We start from the raw sequence: 20,733 nt of genomic DNA, 5'->3' as shown, positions 1-20,733 counted from the left end.
TGCAACTTGTTATCTAGATATGAGACCAAATGGCATTTTCTTTCTGCTTTAACCATTAAAATAAAACATGTATTTACTATAGTCAATGTATTTCTATTTAATGTGCTATCTACTTCTGTAAGACCCAGTAGGGAATCTATGGTAGAATTTCAGGAAATACTGAAGACGTATTTTTAAAATAAGTAGAAACATTAGTTTTTGAAATTTTTTTGATTGAAATCTGAAAAGATATTGGCCTTCTATATAAGCCTTTAGGAATAATGTAAGAAATTTTTACTGACCTTAACTTTTAAAACTTCTCTAGGTTGATAATCTTTAATCATTTAAAAGTTGGGGTCTAGGGACCCCTGGGTTGCTCAGTCGGTTAAGTGTCTGTCTGCCTTTGGCTCAGGTCATGATCCCAGGTTCCTGGGATCAAGTCCCAAATCCGGCTCCTTGCTCAGCTGGGAGCCTGCTTTTCCCTCTCTCTGCCACTCCCTCTGCTTGTGCTCTCTCTCTCTTTCTGATAAATAGATAAATAAAATCTTTGAAAGTTGTGGTCTAGAAAAATTTTCTCAAAAACATTAAACAAAGCAAATGTTATATCATCATATTCTAATTACTCAAGCAGGAATTTATTTTTTTTTAAGATTTTATTTATTTATTTGACAGAGAGAGACAACACAAGTAGGCAGACAGGCAGAGAGAGGGGGGAGGCAGGCTTCCTGCTGAGCAGAGAGCCTGATGCAGGGCTCCATCCCAGGGCCCTGAGATTGTGACCTGAGCCAAAGGCAGGGGCTTAACCCACTGAGCCACCCCGGTGCCCCTCAAGCAGGAATTTCAATAAAAGATTTTCATTTTTTATCCAATTTCTGTTTAAACATAATAAATATACATGTGTTACTGAAGTATTTGGGATGTGCCAAAAATATCTGACTGAATGTCCTTAGAGAAAACCAATCCCAATTCATTAAAAATATGTGAGACTTTTAAGTAAATTGTCAAACTCCAGTTTTAAAGATTTCTAAAAGACTTTAATTAAGCAAGACATTCCTAGGAATGGTTAGAATTTTCCCATGCTTTATTTTTTTATACAAAGACATAGATTTTTTCTTTTCTATTTTAATATAGATTTTATAATTTTTCTGTGTAAGCACATATAGAAAGATACTTAAAATATAAATGTAGAGCCAAGTGAATTATCAGAAAGTGAACAATCTTTTTTTTCTTTGTATGAAATTATTTATTTTTTTAATTTTTTAAATATTTTTTATTAACATATAATGTATTATTCGCCCCAGAGGTACAGGTCTGTAATCATCAGGCTTACACATTTCACAGCACTCACCTTAGCACATACCCTCCCCAATGTCCATAACCCAGCCACCTTATCCTTATCTCCCCACCCCCCAACAACCCTCAGTTTGTTTTGTGAGATTAAGAGTCTCTTATGGTTTTTCTCCCTCCCGATGCCATCTTGTTTCATTTTTCCTTCCCTACCCCCCACAACTCCCTGCTCTGCCTCTCAACTTCCTCATATCAGGGAGATCATATGATAATTGTCTTTCTCTGACTGACTTATTTCGCTCAGCATGATACCCTCTAGTTCCATCCAAATCGTTTCAAAAGGCAAGATTTCATTTCTTTTGATGGCTGCATAGTATTCCATTGTATATATATACCACATCTTCTTTATCCATTCATCTGTTGATGGACATCTAGTTTCTTTCCATAGTTTGGCTATTGTGGACATTGGTGCTATAAACATTCGGGTGCACGTGCCCCTTCGGATCACTACATTTGTATCTTTAGGGTAAATACCCAGTAGTGTGATTGCTGGGTCATAGGGTAGCTCTATTTTTAAAAGAAAGTGAACAATCTTTTAACTGCAATTAGGTAAAAATGTAGAACCCCCAAATTCTCGCTAAGACTTCTCCTCATTTCCTCACCTCCCTCCTTTTCTCAAAGGAAACCAATGTCTTGTCACAGTATAATTAATTTTGTGTGTTTGGACCTTATTTAATGGGATAATACAGTTTGAATTAATTTGCAACTCTCTTCTTTAACTGAACATTATGTTTATGAAATCCATCCATGTCACTGTTGTGCATTTGTTTTCATTGCTATACTGCTGTGCAAGTGTACCACATTTTGTTTATCCACTCTACTGCAGATGTAGGTTTATGACTAATGCTACTATGAACATTCTTGTACTTGTTTTTTTGTGAGTATATGCCCACACAAATGTTGGGCGTATACCTGGATGTGTAATTGTGAACCTTAATGATTATGCCAAGTTCTTTTCCAAGTGGTTTTTCCAATTCACTTTCTTACCAGTAATGTACGAGTGTTCCTTTAGCCCCACAACCTTGCTAGCATTTCCCATGAAAGTCAGCTGCTGGGTGTTGGGGGATATTTTGTGGTTTTAAAACTTCCATTTTGGGGCACCTAGGTGGTTTAGTCAGTTAAGCGGCTGCCTTCAGCTCAGATCATGATCCCAACATCCTGGGATCAAGCCCAACCCACATCGAGCCCCACATTGGGCTCCTTGCTCAGCGGAGAGCCTGCTTCTCCCTCTCTCTCTGCCTGCCGCTCTGCCTGCTTGTGCACTTTCTATCTCTCTGTCAAATAAATAAATAAAATATTAAAAATAAATAAAATAAATAAAACTTCCATTTTTCTGAGTACTAGTGAGATTGAGCACCTTTCCTATTGGTTATTTGGAGATCCTCTTTTGTGAATGACATGTACAAGTCTCTTTCGTTAATTAATTATCTGTCATTAACTTATTTGAATTATTTATGCATTTTAGGTGCAAATTTGTTATACATTACAGGATGTTACAAAAATGTACTTTTTCACATTGACACCTGCAGTCCACCTGACTTTTGTGAATGGCATGAAGTATGGGTCGGTTTTATTTTCCATAGCTCCATTGCTTTGCAGCAACACATTTGTCATAAATTGTTTGTATGTGAGTAGATCTGCTTTGGGACTTTATATTCTGTACCGTGTGTTTATTCATCCATCTTTGTACCCCTTATCACAGTGTTAACTACTGTAGCTTTAAGTAGAGCAGGTACTTTATTTACTCTTCACTATCAGCTTTTCTGTTTACTCTTTATTTACTGTTGGCTTGATTATTTTGGGCCCTTCATATTTCCTTATAATTTTTATAAACAGATCATTAATTTTCACCTAGAAAATGGTTTGGCTTTTTATGAGAATGCTTTAGTTGATTCGGTGAAAAGGCACATTGTTGTAATTTTTCCAATCCAATATATTTTATCTCCATTTATATAGGTCTTCTTTAATTTGTAGTAATAACATTTTAGGGTTTTCTGAATAGAAGTTTAGTGCATCTTTGATAGATGTTTGATATTTTCTGATGTGATTATAGATGATAAAAATTTTTAACATTATTTCTTGTTTGTTGCTAATATATAAGAACACAATGATTTCTTATTGAACGACCTTGCTAAAAGTATTTGTTAATTCTGATAATTTACATGAAATGGTCTTTTTACCTCTCCCAAACACTGCAGAGACCTTTGTGCATCTTAACTCACCATTTCCTCATTCTGACTTATATATGCTATTATCATTACACATTATAATTTTATACACATTTACAAGCCTGTATGATGCTATTATTGTTATTAAGTGTTCACTTAGATGTAATTATAAATGCCTCTTTTCTTTGTTATTCATTCTTTCTTTTATCTCCAAGTCACTCTGCCCAAATAACTTTTTTTTTTTTCCTGAAAAACATCTGAAAAATATTTTCTTTAGTCTGAGTCTCCTGGTCACAAATTTCTTCTAGTTTTTTCTTTTTTTTTTTAACTGTTCATGACCTTATGTCATATATTCTTGTATGATAGTTCTAGAAATTCAGGTTGGCATTTCTTTTTCTGCTTGAAGATAGTATTTCATTGTGTCTGGCTTCCACTCTTTCTATTGAGAAGACTCTTATTGATCTAATTGGTGCTTTCAAATTAATCTGTTTTTCTTTTCTCTCTAGGAAATTTTTATGGTTTTTTTCTCCTTTCTTTTTTTTGGGGGGGGGGGATTTCATTGGTATTTATGATGTACCAAGATACTGTTTTCTCTGTAACTGGAGGTTGCAGATCTTCCTGAATCTTCGGCTTGAGGTCTCCTAACACTTCTGGAGCACCCTCAGCCATCATTGCCTTTGCCCTGTTCTCTCCTCCATTTTTCTTGTAGGATTCCAGTTTTAATTCCAATTTTACAACTCCAACATTGGATTTCCCCCCATGTCGTCTGTATATCTCCCTTTCCTTTTTGGAAGTTTTCATTTTATTTTTCTCTTCATGATTCACTCTGGAACTTTCTTCTCACTTATCTTTCAGTCCAACAGTTTTCTCTTTGCTTATGTTTAATCTATTATTACTATCCATGGGGAAATTGTGGACATAATTCCGAGTGTATGATGATGTCCTCTTTCCTCAGAGAGGATCTATGCTTAGCTCTGTCAGGCAGCGAGAGACATTAACAATCCAGGACAGGTAATTCTGAGTTCAGATCCAGTCCTTGTGTATGTGTTAATCCTTCTGGTTTATCTTTGTTTCTTGGACAGAGCTCTTTAGAATCCCTACTTGATGTTCTCTGTACCTAGTGTCTCTCTTTTAGTCCATGAATCTGTCAAATGTCCTGCTAGCTTCTCATTTTCCCTTCTAAAAGTACATGTTTCAGCTACCTGAAATGGGGCTCACCTCTCTGTTTCTTTTTTCTCCCAGATCTTGGCCAAGATTTTCACTGGCTTGCTACTTCTCCAGTGTCTTCAGGGAGATGTATTTAAATTTTGTCCATTTTCTTCTAGTTGTTTCCAGTGGAAGTATTACCTATTCTACAGTAATTAAATACCATTGTTTGCTTGTTTGTTTTTCCTACCCCTCTTTATATTTTCAGGAAAAAAGTACACTTGTTTCAATATTTAATTCTTACTTAGTTTGGACTATTAATACACGAGAGTAAAAAAGAAACAAATTAGGATACACTTTGCAGTCACATTTTGGAAAATATAATTCTGTATTTTTCCAATAACATTATATAGAGGAAACACTTACCCAAGTCCTTTAAAGCTGAAAGGAGATCTGAGCGCTTGTTTGTAACAATAGAAAGCTGTGAGGAAAAAAAAATAATAATAAGCAAAGCACTTGAGTAGCAGTTGGTAAGGGAATCAGGTTAAAAGAAACACTGAATTAAATTGATTTCAATAAATATATCCAGCTAATAATCAAAGAGCTCCTTAAATATCACTCGGCACAGGATCACCAGATTGAGACTTCATCTTTTGTATTGGTCTTGAATGTATATTCTGCTGACAAGCAAAATTTGGGATGTATTTTTTTTTTTTTTGGTCAAATCTGAAATTTACTCCCAACTTTTTGTTTTGTATGATCTAAAAGACTGAAACTTTTGTTAGATACATGAAAAACAGATTATTTAATATGCTGCTTTAACTATCTGATGTTTTTATTTCTCTTCCCTTTTTTTCCTGGGGTACATATGGACTGATATCTTCTGGCTTTATTTTAAAATACTTTTGCCAAGATTAGAAGAAAGAAAAAGAGAAGGATCCCAAATTGAATGATAATGAAACATTTCTGTTAAGATATGTGAATTTTCTATCTTTCAAAAATCAATTTTCAAAATACTATTTTGCTTTTCATTAATGATTATGACAGATCACAAGTGTTTCTAAAGTCTGCATGTCACACTTTCAATACATTCATTTAATTTTCTCTAAAGTCCATTCGTGAACTCCATGCTTTAGTAAACTAAAGACCTATGATCAAGTAATTGTCCATTGGGTCTATAAATAACATCTACTGTAGGTCTAGAGAAAATATTATATGAAATATTAAAAGAAGGAATTATCATCTTTATCTTATTTATAATATAATTTAACCTTAAATTCTACAGACAAATTTCCATTCTTTTTCCCCATTTATTTTTGTTAGAAGGATCCTAAGAGAAAATTCATCTGTGTTTCCTAACCAGACACTAATCCTTCATCCAAAATTGTGGTCCCAGAGCAAGCTTATTCTCAGTGCTAAATGAGAGCTTAGCTATCACATCTTGTTGTTATGAAATCATTTTCCTTTAAGGGCTCCTGACCTATGAAACATGTCCTACTGCAGAAGCCAGATTTCTTCAGAAACCATTGCCCCACATCTCCTTTGTAAAAATAATTCTTGACTACCTTTCTCTTCTGGAATTATATTTAAACCTCTAGTACAATTTTTTTTTTAAATGCTCAATGGTAAAAACTCTTAGATTATCGAATCCTGAACACAGAACGCATCATAGAGGAAGAAAAGGAAAGGAAGAAGCAACATGTGTTTGTTGAATGTGTATTTTGGGCCAGGTAGTATGTTTGTTAACTGATATAAATTAAGCCATTTAATTTCCAGTAAAATATACATAGTAGGTATTCTGTTTTCTTTATAACAGATTTACCAAAATACAATTTAGATACCATACAGTTCATCCATTTAAATTATACAATTCAGTAGTTTTAGTGTATTTACATAGTTGTATAATCATGACTGTTCAGTTTTAGAACATTTTTATCAACCCAAAAAGAAACCCTGTACCCACCAGCAGGCACTCCCCATTCCATTTCCCCTAACCCACTTCCCCTAATCCTGGGCGATCACTAATCTAATTTCTGCTTCTGTGTATTTGCCTATTCTACGTACTTTATATAAATAGAATCATACACTATGTGATCCTTTTGTGATTGGCTTCTTTCATTTAACAGGATGTTTTCAAGGTTCATCCATGTTGTCATATATCAATATTTCATTTCTTTTTATTGCTGAATAACATTCCATTGTATGAATATATCATATTTCATTTAACCTTTCATCAGTTGATGAACACTGAGCTGTTTCCACCTTTGGGGTATTAAGAATAAGGTTGCTCTGAATATTCATGTACAAGATTTTCTGTAGATAAGTTTTCATTTCTTGTAGCCAATTCATTAGGATTGGAACTGATGCATCATATGGTGATCAGCTAAGTTTAACTCTTTTGAAGAATTGCCATACTCTTTTCCAAAGTGATGTCACCATTTGATATTCCCACATATTCCCGCAAGAAGTACATGAAGATTCTAATTTCTCCACATCCTCACCAACACTTGTTATTGTCTTTCTAAAAATTAAAATGTAGTTGTCACACAATGTTACATTAATTTCGGGTGCACAACATAGTGATTCCACAGCTCAATACATTATACTATGCTCACCACATGTGTAGCTACCATCTGCCACCGTACAACTGTTTCATTACCGTTGACTGTATTTCCCATGCTGAACCTTTCATCCCCACTATTTATTCATCCCATAACTGGGAGCCTGTATCTCCCACTCCCTTTCATCCATTTTGCCCATCCACCACATTTTCCCCCTCTGGCAACCACCAGCTTGTTTTCTGTATTTATGGATCTGTTTCTGCACCGCTGGTTTATTCTTTTTTTTTTTTTTTTTTTTTTTTAAGATTTTACTTATTCATTTGAGAGAGAGAGAGCATGAGCCGGGGAGAGAGGTAGAGGGAGAAGCAGGCTCCCTGCTGATCCAAGAGCCCAAAGTGGGGTTTGATCCCAGGTCCCATAGATCACAGCCCAAGGCAAAAGCAGACGCTTCACCATCTGAGCCAACAAAATACCACATCTAAGTGAAATCATACAGTATTTGTCTTTCTTTGTCTGACTTATTTCACTTAGCATAATACCATCTAAGTCCATCCATGTTGTCACAAAGGGCAAGATCTTATTACTTTTTTTAAGATTTTATTTATTTATTTGACAGAGAGAGAGACAGCAAGAGAGGGAACATGAGCAAGGGGAGTGGGAGAGGGAGAAGCAGGCCCCCCACCAAGCAGGGAGCAGGATGTGGGGCTCAATCACAGGACCCTGGGATCATGAACTGTCGAAGTCAGACGCTTAACAACTGAGCCACCCAGGTGCCCCAAGATCTTATTATTTTTTATTGCTGGGTAATATTCTAGTGTATGTATAAACCACGTCTTCTTTATCCATTCATCTATCAAAGGACACTTAGATTACTTTCATTACTTGGTCATTGTAAATAATGTTGCACAGGGGTTCATATATCTTTTTGAATTAATATTTTTGTATTCTTTGGGTAAATGCTGAGTAGTGGAATCACCAAATAGTATAGTATTTCTATATCTATCTTTTTGATTGTAGACATCCTAGTGTGAAGTGGTATCTCATTGTGGTTTTGATTTGCCTTTCCCCTAATAAGTAATAATATGTTTTTATATTCTTATTGGACACTTTCCTCTTTGGAGAAATGTTTATTTAAGTCCTTTGTCCATTTTTAAATTGGATTGTATTTTTTTATAAACCTTCTTTATATATTCTAGACACAAGATCCATATCAGATATATGATTTGCAAATATTTCCTTCCATTCTGCATGTTGTCTTTTTATTTCCTTGATGGTTTCTTTTGCAGATTAATAGTCTATAATTCTGATGAAGTATAACATCTTTTGTTTTTTTCACTTGTGGTATTCTTGCCTTATTTTAGTACAAGAAAACTAAGGATCTAATAGGACAGTCAGCTTCCAAAAGGAAAAGTCCAAACAAACCATGAGGCTGAAACTAGATCCTTTAGACACCCCCACTCTTTGCTCCATAGTCATGTTATACAACATTCTGGTTTTATTGTGGAGACTCAGAAGAAGAATCATTGCCTATTGAAACAACCTGAAAACAATTTTTTTGAGCTCCAGTCCTGTTTTTCTTCTTTCTTTCCTTCCTATTTCATATATATCCTTCCCTTCATGGGTTTTTTGAACATAAAATCATTAAGGGGACTGGTAACGGGAACACGAGAATTACTAATTCTATTTTGAATTATAACGTGAAAAAGTAGATTATAAATGAATGAGACAGCATGTTGTGAGAGGCCATGCCGACGAAAACCCAAGAACATCACTGAGAGCTCACAAGGCTTCTCAGTCAATGGAGGGAGAGCCCCTCACAGTGGCTACCTTAAAGAGGGAGAGGCACATGTGTATAGGTCAGCTCTGCCGCAGTTGCTAAAATAGTTTATTACTTTATGGACACATTTGAGTGGATCTCTCTCTCCACAAAGGTGACACGATACTCTGTCCACATTTTTTATGAGTTCCTCAGCAATATTAATGCTTTAGAGAGCAATATTAATTTAGGCTAGATTAAATATCCAGAGCCTTGTTTTTGGCATAACTTTAGGTGCATCTAGGGAGAAAAGGTTGAGATCAGCATCTTCAATAGATAATTTTGCCAAGGAATTTGAACAATGCACTTGTGTTCAGGGACTGTTCCTCTGTCTGTTGGCTCAGCACCTACTGGGAACCTGACCACATCTGCATTGGCACACAGGCTTTAGGGCTTCTGTGCCTTTCTGTTGTAATTTTTAAGCTTCTATTGCTGTTTTGAAGGCTATATCTTGGTGTAGCTGACTCACTACTTCTCAACTTTATTAACCACTAGCTATGACCATGTGGGGAATTTTCCCATAGATACAGCATACATCATGGCATTTGCCCTGCAGTGTAAGGACTTTGTCTAATAGAGCTACAAGAAGACCTTCTCTGTGTTCTTTAGGATGCATATCAAATGGCAAAGGTCTTGGCCTAGAACATGTCTCAACATCTCTGAGAATTCTTGTGTTTATTAACACTCTGAGGTCTCTTTCTCATGGCATATTGAAAGGTTTTTCTTCATTTGGCCCAGTCTTGAAGGCTTTCCTGCTTCCTTGCTTGAAAAAAAAAAAAAATTATTCAACCAGGAATAGTGTCCTTCTGTTTTACCAAGGTCAGTCTGTATGGGCCTGACATGGATTAATTGGAACTAGTTGAGAATGTAGACTCTCTTCTTTTTCAACTGTGTTGTCTATTCTATTCACCATTCCCAAGTCTAGAATTATGAAACTGGAATGAATGGGGCATATGGTGAATGCCTAAAAGTTGTTTTGATTTGAAGTGACACTTCAATTTCAATAAGTAGAATATATTTACTGAACAAATACATAAGAAAATAGTATGTTTCTTAATTGTCTAAGTTCAGTATTATGAATTCTGTGTTATTCTAAGTTCTGTGTTATATCTTGGCAAATTTTCAGAGATTCAGGTTTTTTTGAAATCAGATTAGTATTTCTTTCCTTGAGGTCTACAATGATCTTCTGAATGTTTGACTATGCATTCATGTCATTGGCCTCCATGTTATAGGGGACAAGAATTCCCAACAGCCTCAGTCATACTTCATTACTTACATATAGATATTTGCCTCTGATGGGAATGGTTTTCCTGAAGATGGTATACTTTGGGAAATATCAAGAAAGTTGACTTGAAAATGGAAAGTTGAGGAATATGGTAGATTAAATTTTTACTCAAAAAATATTTGCTGCTCTCCCCGGGGAGGGGACTAAACTGTTCTCCAATGACATAAAGATTACTGTAAGACAAGGAAATGTGAGGCCCATCCTTTAGACAAGGAAATGTGAGGCCCATTGAGTGTAGCACTTCTCTCACAATATCCAGCAGTGCTCCAGATACAGAACTAAGCAGATATGTAGCACAAGAAAAAAATCCTTGTTGTCTGCTATGGAGATCTGGGGATACTTTTGTTACTGCAACATAAGCCAATCTTTCATAATGGAAACGGAAACTATTATTTAAGTATAGTAGCTGTAGTGAGACATATCTAAAACAAGAGAAGCAAATGACAAGTGATAAGTAAAGCATGAGATTGTCATGAAATTTCAAACTAAAAGCCAACACTGAAGTTACTTCAATAAGGATATTGAAGTTGTTATGACATTTCAAACTAAGATTCAATAAAGCTATCAAATGTTTTGAATATTACACTTGCTAGAAAGTCATGTAAATAAACCAAATGCTTCTATTTTCATGCATACAAATGTATTTGTTGATGACCTATGATAGTTTAGAAATTTACATAAGCATCACAGTATATGAAAAATATATCACTTCACAAACTCTGCCTTGGGGACTGTACAACTGATTAAGGAAGATCTTACCTTGCTAAATAGTAATAATTTTAATGAAAAAAAATGACTCAGGAAGGTAATGACTTTCATTTGGAGAAAAGAAGAAAGGACTCATGGAAGATATGGCATTTGACCAAGACTTTGGAGTGTGGAGAAGGAAGGGCATTTCATAAGGAGGGAAAAGTGTGTGTGAATCAGAAGGGGCAGGAAATATGGACAATTATTTTGAGGCAGTGAAGACATTCTTTGGGCTAGAAAATTGTCTGCTTAATGAAGAGATATAGTGGAAACTGAAGTTAATCTGGGAAACATTTTAGAGAAACTGAAATTCTCACATGTGTATTTGGACCTTCAAAGAAAGCAGTGAACTATAGAAGATTTGGAGTATGGGTTGACAGCGAGTTCCAGGCTGTGCTTCAGGAATGTGTGGATGGAGCTTAGGGCCAAGGATTTGGAGATGGGAAAGCCTACAATGAGGTTCTAAGCCAGCTCAATGGCACATTATGCCAGTGATCCATATATACATTATTTTATAACAATAATAGAATCTATCAAACCTATGTCAATGGAAGCTTTATTCCATTGATGGAATTGGGAGATTGGTAGGCTGTTTGTGGAATAAAAATCAATGTACATGTACACTTCATACTGAACACTGAAATAATTCCAACCTTAAAAGTAGGTTTGTGGTTAAACTTCTATTGTGAACTTACCTAAGCCTTAACAACAAGTTTTCAAAATAACAAGGAAAAAAATGGAATAGATAAACTCTATATACAAAAAAATTAAAGTATTTCTATGTCCCCCACTCAAATCCATTATAAGTTTTAAAGCAAATGACTGAGAAAATGCTTGTAAACAATACACACAGGGATTGGTATCAAAAGAACTTAAATGAATAAGTGAAAACAATAAGAGGAACAAAAAAAAAATGAGAAAAATGAATAGATAGTATAATCAGATTATTTATGAGCTTAAAAGCAGAGGAAAGACATTTAGGAAGTATGCAGTTAAAGAAAGTGATTGGAAAGGACAATTTTTCCCAAAGAAATTAGCAAAAGTTATTTTTAAGAAATATTATGGAACATTGTAGTGTTTACAAGGTGAAATAGACAGTTTTATAAAGTTCTTATAGTGGTGTGTATACTGATATGATTCTTTGGCAAAGTAATTTGGCAATAAGTGTCAGAAGCCTAAACATTGGCCCAGGAATTCCTCTTTTGGCATATTCATCCTAAGCAAGTAAGTCCAAATACAGAAAAAGGACTCTACACAGGGATAATCTTAAGAATATTATTTATAGTTTTGTAAAAATGGAAATAACCTAAATTTGTAGCATTCAGGAAAATGTATTTATAAACTCGAGTACATATGTATATATTTGAAGCAAAATTTGGAAGAATTTTAAATTGTGTTTACAAATAATCTGAGATAAGTATGAAAATGTTTGTGCTCTGATGACAGTATGCAATATGCATTTGATCAGAGCTATGTAAAAGAAATTCTACAACCACACAAAAACGACTGGAGGAAACTTCACAAATCATCGGCCTTTAGGTGCTAAGTCTCTTAGATGATTTCTTTTCTCCTTTATATAATTCTGGCTGAAAATAGTTGATGCCAAAGTAGAAGCCTGGAGATAAAAGTCTTCATCTTCGACATAGAATTAATAGTCATATGAGTAAATCAGGCATCTAAAGAAAAGAATATAGTGACAGAAACAGAAGACATGGAATGAAGTCTGGAAGATGCATATACTTGGGTGCAGGAGGAGGATAGGAGCTTGTCAGCCTTGGAGTAGAAGGAGGTCATGAGAAGCAAGGTACAGCAATCTCAGGAAAGGAGGACCATCCATCAGTGAGGATGGGAGGGAAAGAGGCAAGGAAGTTGGTGATTAGAGAAGGTCATTGAGTTTCACTGGTTGACCTGCTAGCAGCTTCATTAGACTCTAGATCAGGAACGAGGAGGTTTGGTTCTGATAAAGTGGGCAGGAGGAAATGGAGCCTACCCTTGCTTTGTTCTAAGAAAAGCAAAATAAAACAGAGAAGGCAAATATAAAACAAAATGTGGTATAATCAATGGGCAATTTTCTTACTCTGTGATGGTGGAGTTCCAAAAGTGTACTAAGTAGGACGCATACATCAGATTAGCACTAGAATTCACTTACAAGAAAGTGGGCAAGGTGCTTCTCTGAGGCCCTCCTTAATGCCATGTCTGTGGTCAGAGGAGAGCATCTCAGTGTACACTGTTACCTTCTGTAAGACTGGACCTGCTTCTGTGACTCTCCAGCCCTCAGGGTAGCCTGGAGTTGTCTTTAGATGAGGATCAGTAATTCAAGTATCTGTGTATGGTGTTGCTCTAGGTGGGTGGAGGGAACAACTGGTAAAAGCCATTTTTCCCAATAAAACCTTGAGCCAAATCTACCCTATTTAAATGGAGAAGAGAACAGTCATTAATTAAATAATCAACAAGATACATGGCATGATTCTGTATTCTAAACTAAAAACTTCCCCAAAGTTTTCCCAGGGATAGTTCTCAGCTGAATGCTTGGCTTTAGAAGAATATCCTCATTATTCTCTTGATAGACTAAAACAGACTTCCCTCCCAATTCTTCTATAGAAGCAAAGTGCATGGGCCACCTTGTGGTTCATGGGCTTTTCAAATGCATGTTGTTGAATTATGGAGGTCAAAGCAAACTCTTTTGTTTGCCATGTCTTTTCTCCAGTGTAATCTTTGTCTGTTTACCGTAGGTGCCTATCCTCGGCTCTCACTGAGCTTTCGGTTGAAGAGAAACATTGGATACTTCATTCTCCAGACTTACATGCCCTCTATACTAATTACAATTCTCTCATGGGTGTCCTTCTGGATCAATTATGATGCATCTGCGGCTAGAGTTGCCCTTGGTATGTGCTATTTTTAAATGATATCTAAAATGCAAAGTAACCGTATCATTACAGTATTAAGGAAATTCAGAGGCTATAGTTCAACTACAATTTTGTGACATCATGACACTAGTCTTGCCCATACAGTCACTTTTTATCTTGAAACAATAATTTCATGCATGATTCCCTTGATGTGTTAATTTAATTATAAGGCTCAAATGTGAATTTTCATGCCCATGAAAGCGAAAATATGCTTGCCGAATATTTGCATAATAAAACTATTTTGACACTAATTTTAAAGCAAGGATTAACATCTCTTGTTCAAAATTGTTCTATGGCCCAGAAAGAAGACTTGATTAATTGGACATTCATCTTTTTTAAGTCAGAAAAATAGTCAAATATTATAGCATGTAATTGGAATTACACAATTTAATGGGCATTTAAATATGTGATTAGATTCTGAGTGATCCTCAAGGTTCTAGTGATCTGTAGTGGCCATTGGTCATTTGGCAACTGGATTATTAGCTGATGTACAATATATTTTATAGGTTCCAATAATATTTCTAAGATTTTTAAATTATTAAAGGAAAGCATATATTTTCAAAAACATTATTCTCTATTCAGCTAATTATTATGAAGCTGCATGGACAAAATAATTATTTAAATACATTTTAGAAAATATAGAGCTGAAGAACAATTTTCCCTACATTCTTTCTCTCATAGGGTTGGGTTCAATTCCTGAAAGCAAAATTATCAAATAATATTTTTAAAAATTGATGGAAAATAATTATCAATGCATTTGCTGGTAAATTAGCTTACAGAGCACCATAAGAATTCAGGGTTCCAGTTATCCCTCTTTCTTCCTTGTTTTTTGTTTGTTTGTTTGTTTGTTTGTTTTTGTTTTTTCATCTTTTCCAGGAGTTCCAACTGATTGACACTTTTCCCTAGGAAAATGTGTTTACATGTGTGTATGTGGATGTCTGGTTTAGACTCACAGAGTTACAGTCAAGATTAGATTAACACATAGGAAATCAAGTAACTATTCCCAAAAGTGTTAGGTGAATAATAATCGAGTTTGAGAAGAAGAAAGTATCAGAAAACTAAAAGTGTTATATTATTATGTATTTTTAGTGGGTATGGTAAGAAAAGCATCCCTTAAGATCTCCAGGATTTTTCAATAGCCTGCAGAGGTTATCCTGTAGCAATAGTCCTTTCTGTAGGTTCCCCCTCCTCCTTTTTTTTTTTTTTTTTTCTTAAATGTTACTAGATTACTCTTTGTTAAATTATTTTCTTTTCTTCTCACCCAGAAAAGTTCAACCTAAAATGTATTTGGAGGGACAGATCTAAATTTTATAGACCTGTTAGCTTATACAATTTCAGAGTCTCTCTTTAGGAAAGAGAATATAAAATAGACAAACATAAAATTACTGGGATCCCACCCAAAGCCTGGATGGGGACTATGCAAGTAGAAACCTAAAGCTAAAGCTTCTTGAGTTTCACATTGAATTGGTCTTGGAGAATTTGTCATTATGGAGATAATTAGGGTAATATAAGTACCAAAGAACTAATTATCTGGCATCAGTAGGACTGAGGCGTACTGAAAATGTGAATTTCTAAATTTTCTAGATATACATGTTCTATAGCTCCTTAATTGTAAGACACTGCCTTCCACAATATTAAATAATCTATCTGAAGTGAGCTGTTGTCAACCCAACCTCATTACAGTAAGTGAAAGCAGATTCCACTTTTTCTAACAGAACAGCATTATGATTATAAACCTAAATCATCCTGTTATGGCTTTGCTAGGACAAAGGAATGGTCTGCCCAGAGTTGCTAAGGCTTCACCCCTGGAGGATGTGAGTACAGAGGCAGCAGTGAATGGGCATTTGCCAGTATCAGGAGGAACCTGAAGCCTGGGGGTCTGGAAGGCAAGTGTGACCCTAGGGCCACAGCGTCTGAGCAGACTACAGTCCAACAGGTCCAGCTTTCAGGGCAGGATGCCAGCGTGCTCACTCCCTATGTCCCACCTTCTGCCTATGTAGAACAGGGTTTCTGACCCTGGGTCTGCAGGGATTGGGACATACCACAAGGTCACCTCCAATAATTTAAGGAAAGTATATCATAGAGTCATGAACACCGAAGAACAACACAATAATCATTAAACTGAAATTTGCCAAATACTCAGGTGCCAGTTTCTCTGCAAGGCCATTAATGGGGTTACCTTATCTCTTCTGCAGAACATCCATAGCACAATAAGCAATGTTATTGTTCCCATTTTACAGAGCAGGAAAATTAGGTACAGAGAAGCTACATAACTGGTACAAAGTCAGATGACATTAAGTGTCAGAAGAAAAATTTTAATCCCGTTCGTCTGACTCCAGGGTTCTCCCCCCTAATCATGACAGGTGATTCCTATGGTATTAATAGACAGTACACACAAAGTGTTCTTGTCTGTTACACTGTAAAAAACAAGGATTAAAAAGAAAAAAAAAGCAAAGCAAGAACTGTTATTAATTATTATTATTGCGGGATCCCTCAGAATCTTTAAAATGCTAACGTGCTGTGTGCCTTTTTAAGAAGATATGGCCATGGTTTGGGGGACTTTAATTGGAGAAATCCTCCTCCCGCAGTTCCATTCCACCTGTCTTGTCTTGTACCTCACCTTTTAATTGTTTTGAGTGCTGTTATCAGCATCCTGAATGGCTGCACCATGATGAATGTACCTCCTTTCTAAATAAGTCTTAGAGGTACAGATCCGTGCGGAGGGGTGTGCCACAAAGATTCCTGCGGAACGCCCTCTCTGGCTCAGGGCTCTGTTGGACCTGCCGTTGTCTGGAGTTCTCTCTCTATTGAGAAGGGAAATGCTGGTCCTTCGCAAAGCTGTGTTGCACTGCTGTTCTGTACACCTCAGAGCTTTATGCTTCTACTGATCAGGGGCTGACTCACAGATCTGTTGAATTGCTAGTGTTACAAGTCAGCAGGCTACAAAGTAGGGAGTTGCATTTGGATGGGCTTCCTTCAGGCGCCTGGGTGACTCAGTCATTAGGCGTCTGCCTTTAGCTCAAGTCATAATCCCAAAGTCCTGGGATTCAGCCCCGTATAGGGTCCCCTGCTCCGTGGGAAGCCTGCTTCTCCCTCTCCCACCCCCCTTGCTTGTGTTTTCTCTCTTCTCTCACTGTGTCTCTCTCTGTCAAATAAATAAATAAAATCTAAAAAAAAAACAAAAACAGAAACAGAAACAACTGGATGGTCCTCCTCAGCACTCTGAAGTGAATAGTGCTGGTCCTTTTAAAAGGGAAAATTTAAACTAAAATAATTCAGTCCACATTATTTTGATCACAAAGAAGAGAAATAAAATATCTTTTGATTGAATGATACAAATTATATTTTTATTTCATAGCTTTATAAATGCAGTTTTTCAAATATGATATTTTATTAGCATAATCTAAATGAGAGATAATTTGAGGCTAACAATTAGTAGAAGGACTGAACAGCTTGATCAGTGTACAAAGAACATGGAAAGCACCATTCAGTCATCTGTACTGCAGTTGGATAGGTCCTCGTAGAGGGCAGAAGTTCAAAGCAAGGTTGTGGCGGTGGGTCTCTTGCCAGAAAACCAGAAGCTCCTGAATAATTTCTTTTTCTGTAATGATAAAAAAAAAATACCATTATCAGTTGTTACCATTTGTTAACATATCACCAGTGGTTTTCAGGCATCACATTTAAACTTCACAACAGCTGTAGACAATGCTGTGGACCCATCAAGCCTCAGGCCATGCTGCTGGGAAGGGACAGAGCTAAGCTTTTGGCCTGGGCCCTGTGGCTGGACCATCCAAGTCCATGAATCATTATTGTCCACCACCACCCACAATATCTAGACAGGAAGCAAAATTATACAAATAATTAATAAATTCACTGGCCTTTTAAACTAAGAGCTAATGTGAGCCCAAACAGAGCACTCATCCCAAAACCATACTATTAAGAGACTCCTGGAGCCTTGAGCTTAGGTGCCTGAACCAGGTTGCTGTCCCATTTTCCTCAGGGCTGCTTTTCCCAGGCTGAGTGCCTGTGACATCTGCTGGCTCTTCCTATCCCTGTGTTCTTTCAGCCCATTTCCCAGGACACCCACTGAGGCCTGTGTCATGCATGTCCACTCAAAATAGTCAACTAGAGAGCCGCAAGAGCCAACTGGAGAGAACCAAAGCATTCGTGTTTTCCAAATATATTCGGAAGGGAAAAAAGTTGTGACAGCAAAATTACAAAAATTTTTGAATAATGGTGAAAACATCTGATTTTGGAGAGTTTGCATGATTTCACATTTATTTGTAAACTGTAATCATCCCATTGCCATTTTTCAAATTTTAAAAGTCCCAGGTGCACATGAATGTGACTTTAAAGGGGAACCTTAAAATATTCTGACATACTCGATTTCCATATATTCCATAAGCTCTCATGGTTTGCAGTACACACAAAAATAGTTTCTCAGTGCCTCGATTCCTTCCTCTACTTTTCATAGCAGTTTAGATGTGGGTGGAAGGAAAGCATGTGCTAGTGACAGAAGACTGGGCTTTATTCCTTGCCCTCCAGATGGTCTGAGCAAGTAGAGATCTGTGGTCTGGAGGTTCTCTCCGTGAGACACACAGTCTAAGGACGCTTACCTCCAACGATGGGATGGGAATCTGGAGGACGTCAAACTAAGATGCTTTATAAATACAAACCCTCACTGGAGAGTTGGGTGGGATCTGGGGGCTTAGAGAAGTGCCTTTGGTGGAATCATATGTAGAGGTGGTCTGAGCTCTGCCCTGTATCTTGGTAACACTGACCTCTCTGTCCTGCACTGTCCCCTGGCCTCAGTGACATCATATTTTTCAGGTTGCTGTGGCTGAGGGACCATGGCTAAAGCTCTCACTTTCAGAAGTCTCCTTTTTGAGGGAAGACATGACATAGCAATGAGGAGGAAGTGTTTCTCTCCATTAGGTCCTAGAAGACACAGGGATAATTGCATTCAGTGCACCTATCATTCTATCAGTTGAACAGATAGAAAAGAGATGACCCTTTGGAGTGGTCTTGCTTCCTTGAAACTTCTTAATATTTTAAGAGAGAACAAGTCTGTTGTAATATTTACTATCCCACCAAGAAGTGAGCAATCCATATCTTTCCTGCATGTATAAATTCACTCAGTTCATCAAACTCTAGTCATGTCACTGCCATGTCCCCTCCTCTCTGTGGCTTCAAATTATCCAATATGGGATATTTGTATTGAAAAAAAAAAAAGTCCGTTGCTGTGGTATAATTGCAAAATATGGTCCTTAGATGTTTTTAGAGACTAAACTTAGCTCTGTTATGGAAACAGAAAGCATTCATATACTACTATCTAGAGAACTTAACATTGTGACATTTAAAAAAAGTTGGGGGGATCTAGTCTATTCCCCCAGAGTATGGCAAGATTCTATAGTTTGAATAAAATTGTTAGCCCTTAACTTCATCATGCATGTTCTGAGAAGCTTGTATAGACTCTTAGTTGAGGAGGGAGAGGACTCTGTGAGATCATCTGTCCTTGGTAACTTCCCTGAAATTCTCCTTTCTTTTTGAGCTCTGGACTGAATCATGTCCACTCTCAATTTTAAAAATCATTGCCTCATCCCCCTTTTTCATAAAGCACTGTGGTAAGAATTGTTTTCTTTTGATGAGCAGGCTCCCTGAGCCCTCACTAATGGCCGTAGATGACCCTCTTCTTTGAGTCTTCATAGATTCATTCTTCTTGGAAGCTTCTCATCCAGACACACTGTGTTTTATATTAATTTCGGGATCATTTTCATTTCTTCCAACTTTCTTAAAAAGCACATTCTCTTCCGTTTTCTCCATTCTCTCTCCGAGCTAGGTGCCATGGAGTGGTGCCCCACCAGGGAGCAGAGATGTCAGCTTCCTGACCTGAGCTGTGACCTGCTGCCCATACATGTTTCAGGCTCTGTTGCCTTCTGATCACCTAATAATATTCAGTCTACTATCTCCAACTCTTTAGCGCTGTTTGAGAAAATATAAAAGTGAAACGTGAGGAATGGAGCTGCAAAGCGGCAGCCTCTCACCCTTCTGTTTCTTTTGTAGGAATCACGACCGTGCTGACGATGACAACCATCAACACACACCTTCGGGAGACATTGCCCAAAATCCCCTACGTCAAAGCCATTGACATGTACCTCATGGGCTGCTTTGTCTTTGTGTTTCTGGCCCTTCTGGAGTATGCCTTTGTCAACTACATTTTCTTTGGAAGAGGCCCACAAAGGCAGAAGAAGCTTGCAGAAAAGACAGCCAAGGCAAAGAATGACCGTTCCAAGAGTGAAAGCAACCGGGTAGGCCCTCCACCAGCCCGACCACTCACCCTCATGCCTTTCACAGACCCACCCTGCCTCCTACCACTCATCAGTCACCGCAGTTACTTACCTGATCTTTAAGTGGGAGTTGTGTGGGCTTTTGGTCATAACCTGCAGTGTGGCCTCCTGAAAGTCACCGAGTTTTAGATAAAACCAAAATTAGTGCAGAAGCCGGAGAAGCCACAGGCTTCCAGTCTCCTCTGAAAAGAACAGAACATGTGAATACCACATGGGATGTTGGCTCTGAACTTGACAGGCAAAAGCATGTTTCCAAAATGTTGCAATATTCTTTTGGTGATAAAATTACGAATGTTACTGTCCAGCATGCCACTGTTCTTTTTTAGGAGGGCAGACCCTTCTCTCACCCACCCACTATCTGGCATAGTCCGCTAGTCCAAGGTCCTTAGTGTGAGGGAGGAGCAGTTCTCTGTTCAAGGGCTCTTGGCAGG

At 37.1% G+C, this 20,733-nt stretch overlaps 1 protein-coding gene across 1 annotated transcript in view; it reads left to right on the top strand.

Annotated features, from left to right (window-relative positions):
- Positions 1-20,733, top strand: part of GABRB3 (gamma-aminobutyric acid type A receptor subunit beta3) — a gene marked incomplete at both ends in the record, with an annotated part of 216,387 nt that overhangs the window by 187,466 nt on the left and 8,188 nt on the right. The window contains 2 exon segments of the mRNA XM_080809191.1: positions 13,782-13,934; positions 20,019-20,263. Coding sequence (XP_080665317.1) covers positions 13,782-13,934; positions 20,019-20,263 — 398 coding nt within the window.

Source organism: Martes martes (genome assembly GCF_963455335.1).
Source record: "Martes martes genome assembly, chromosome: 7".
Lineage (NCBI taxonomy): Eukaryota > Metazoa > Chordata > Mammalia > Carnivora > Mustelidae > Martes > Martes martes.
Note: the sequence above shows the minus strand (reverse complement) of the source record. Positions and strands in the feature narration are given on the sequence as shown.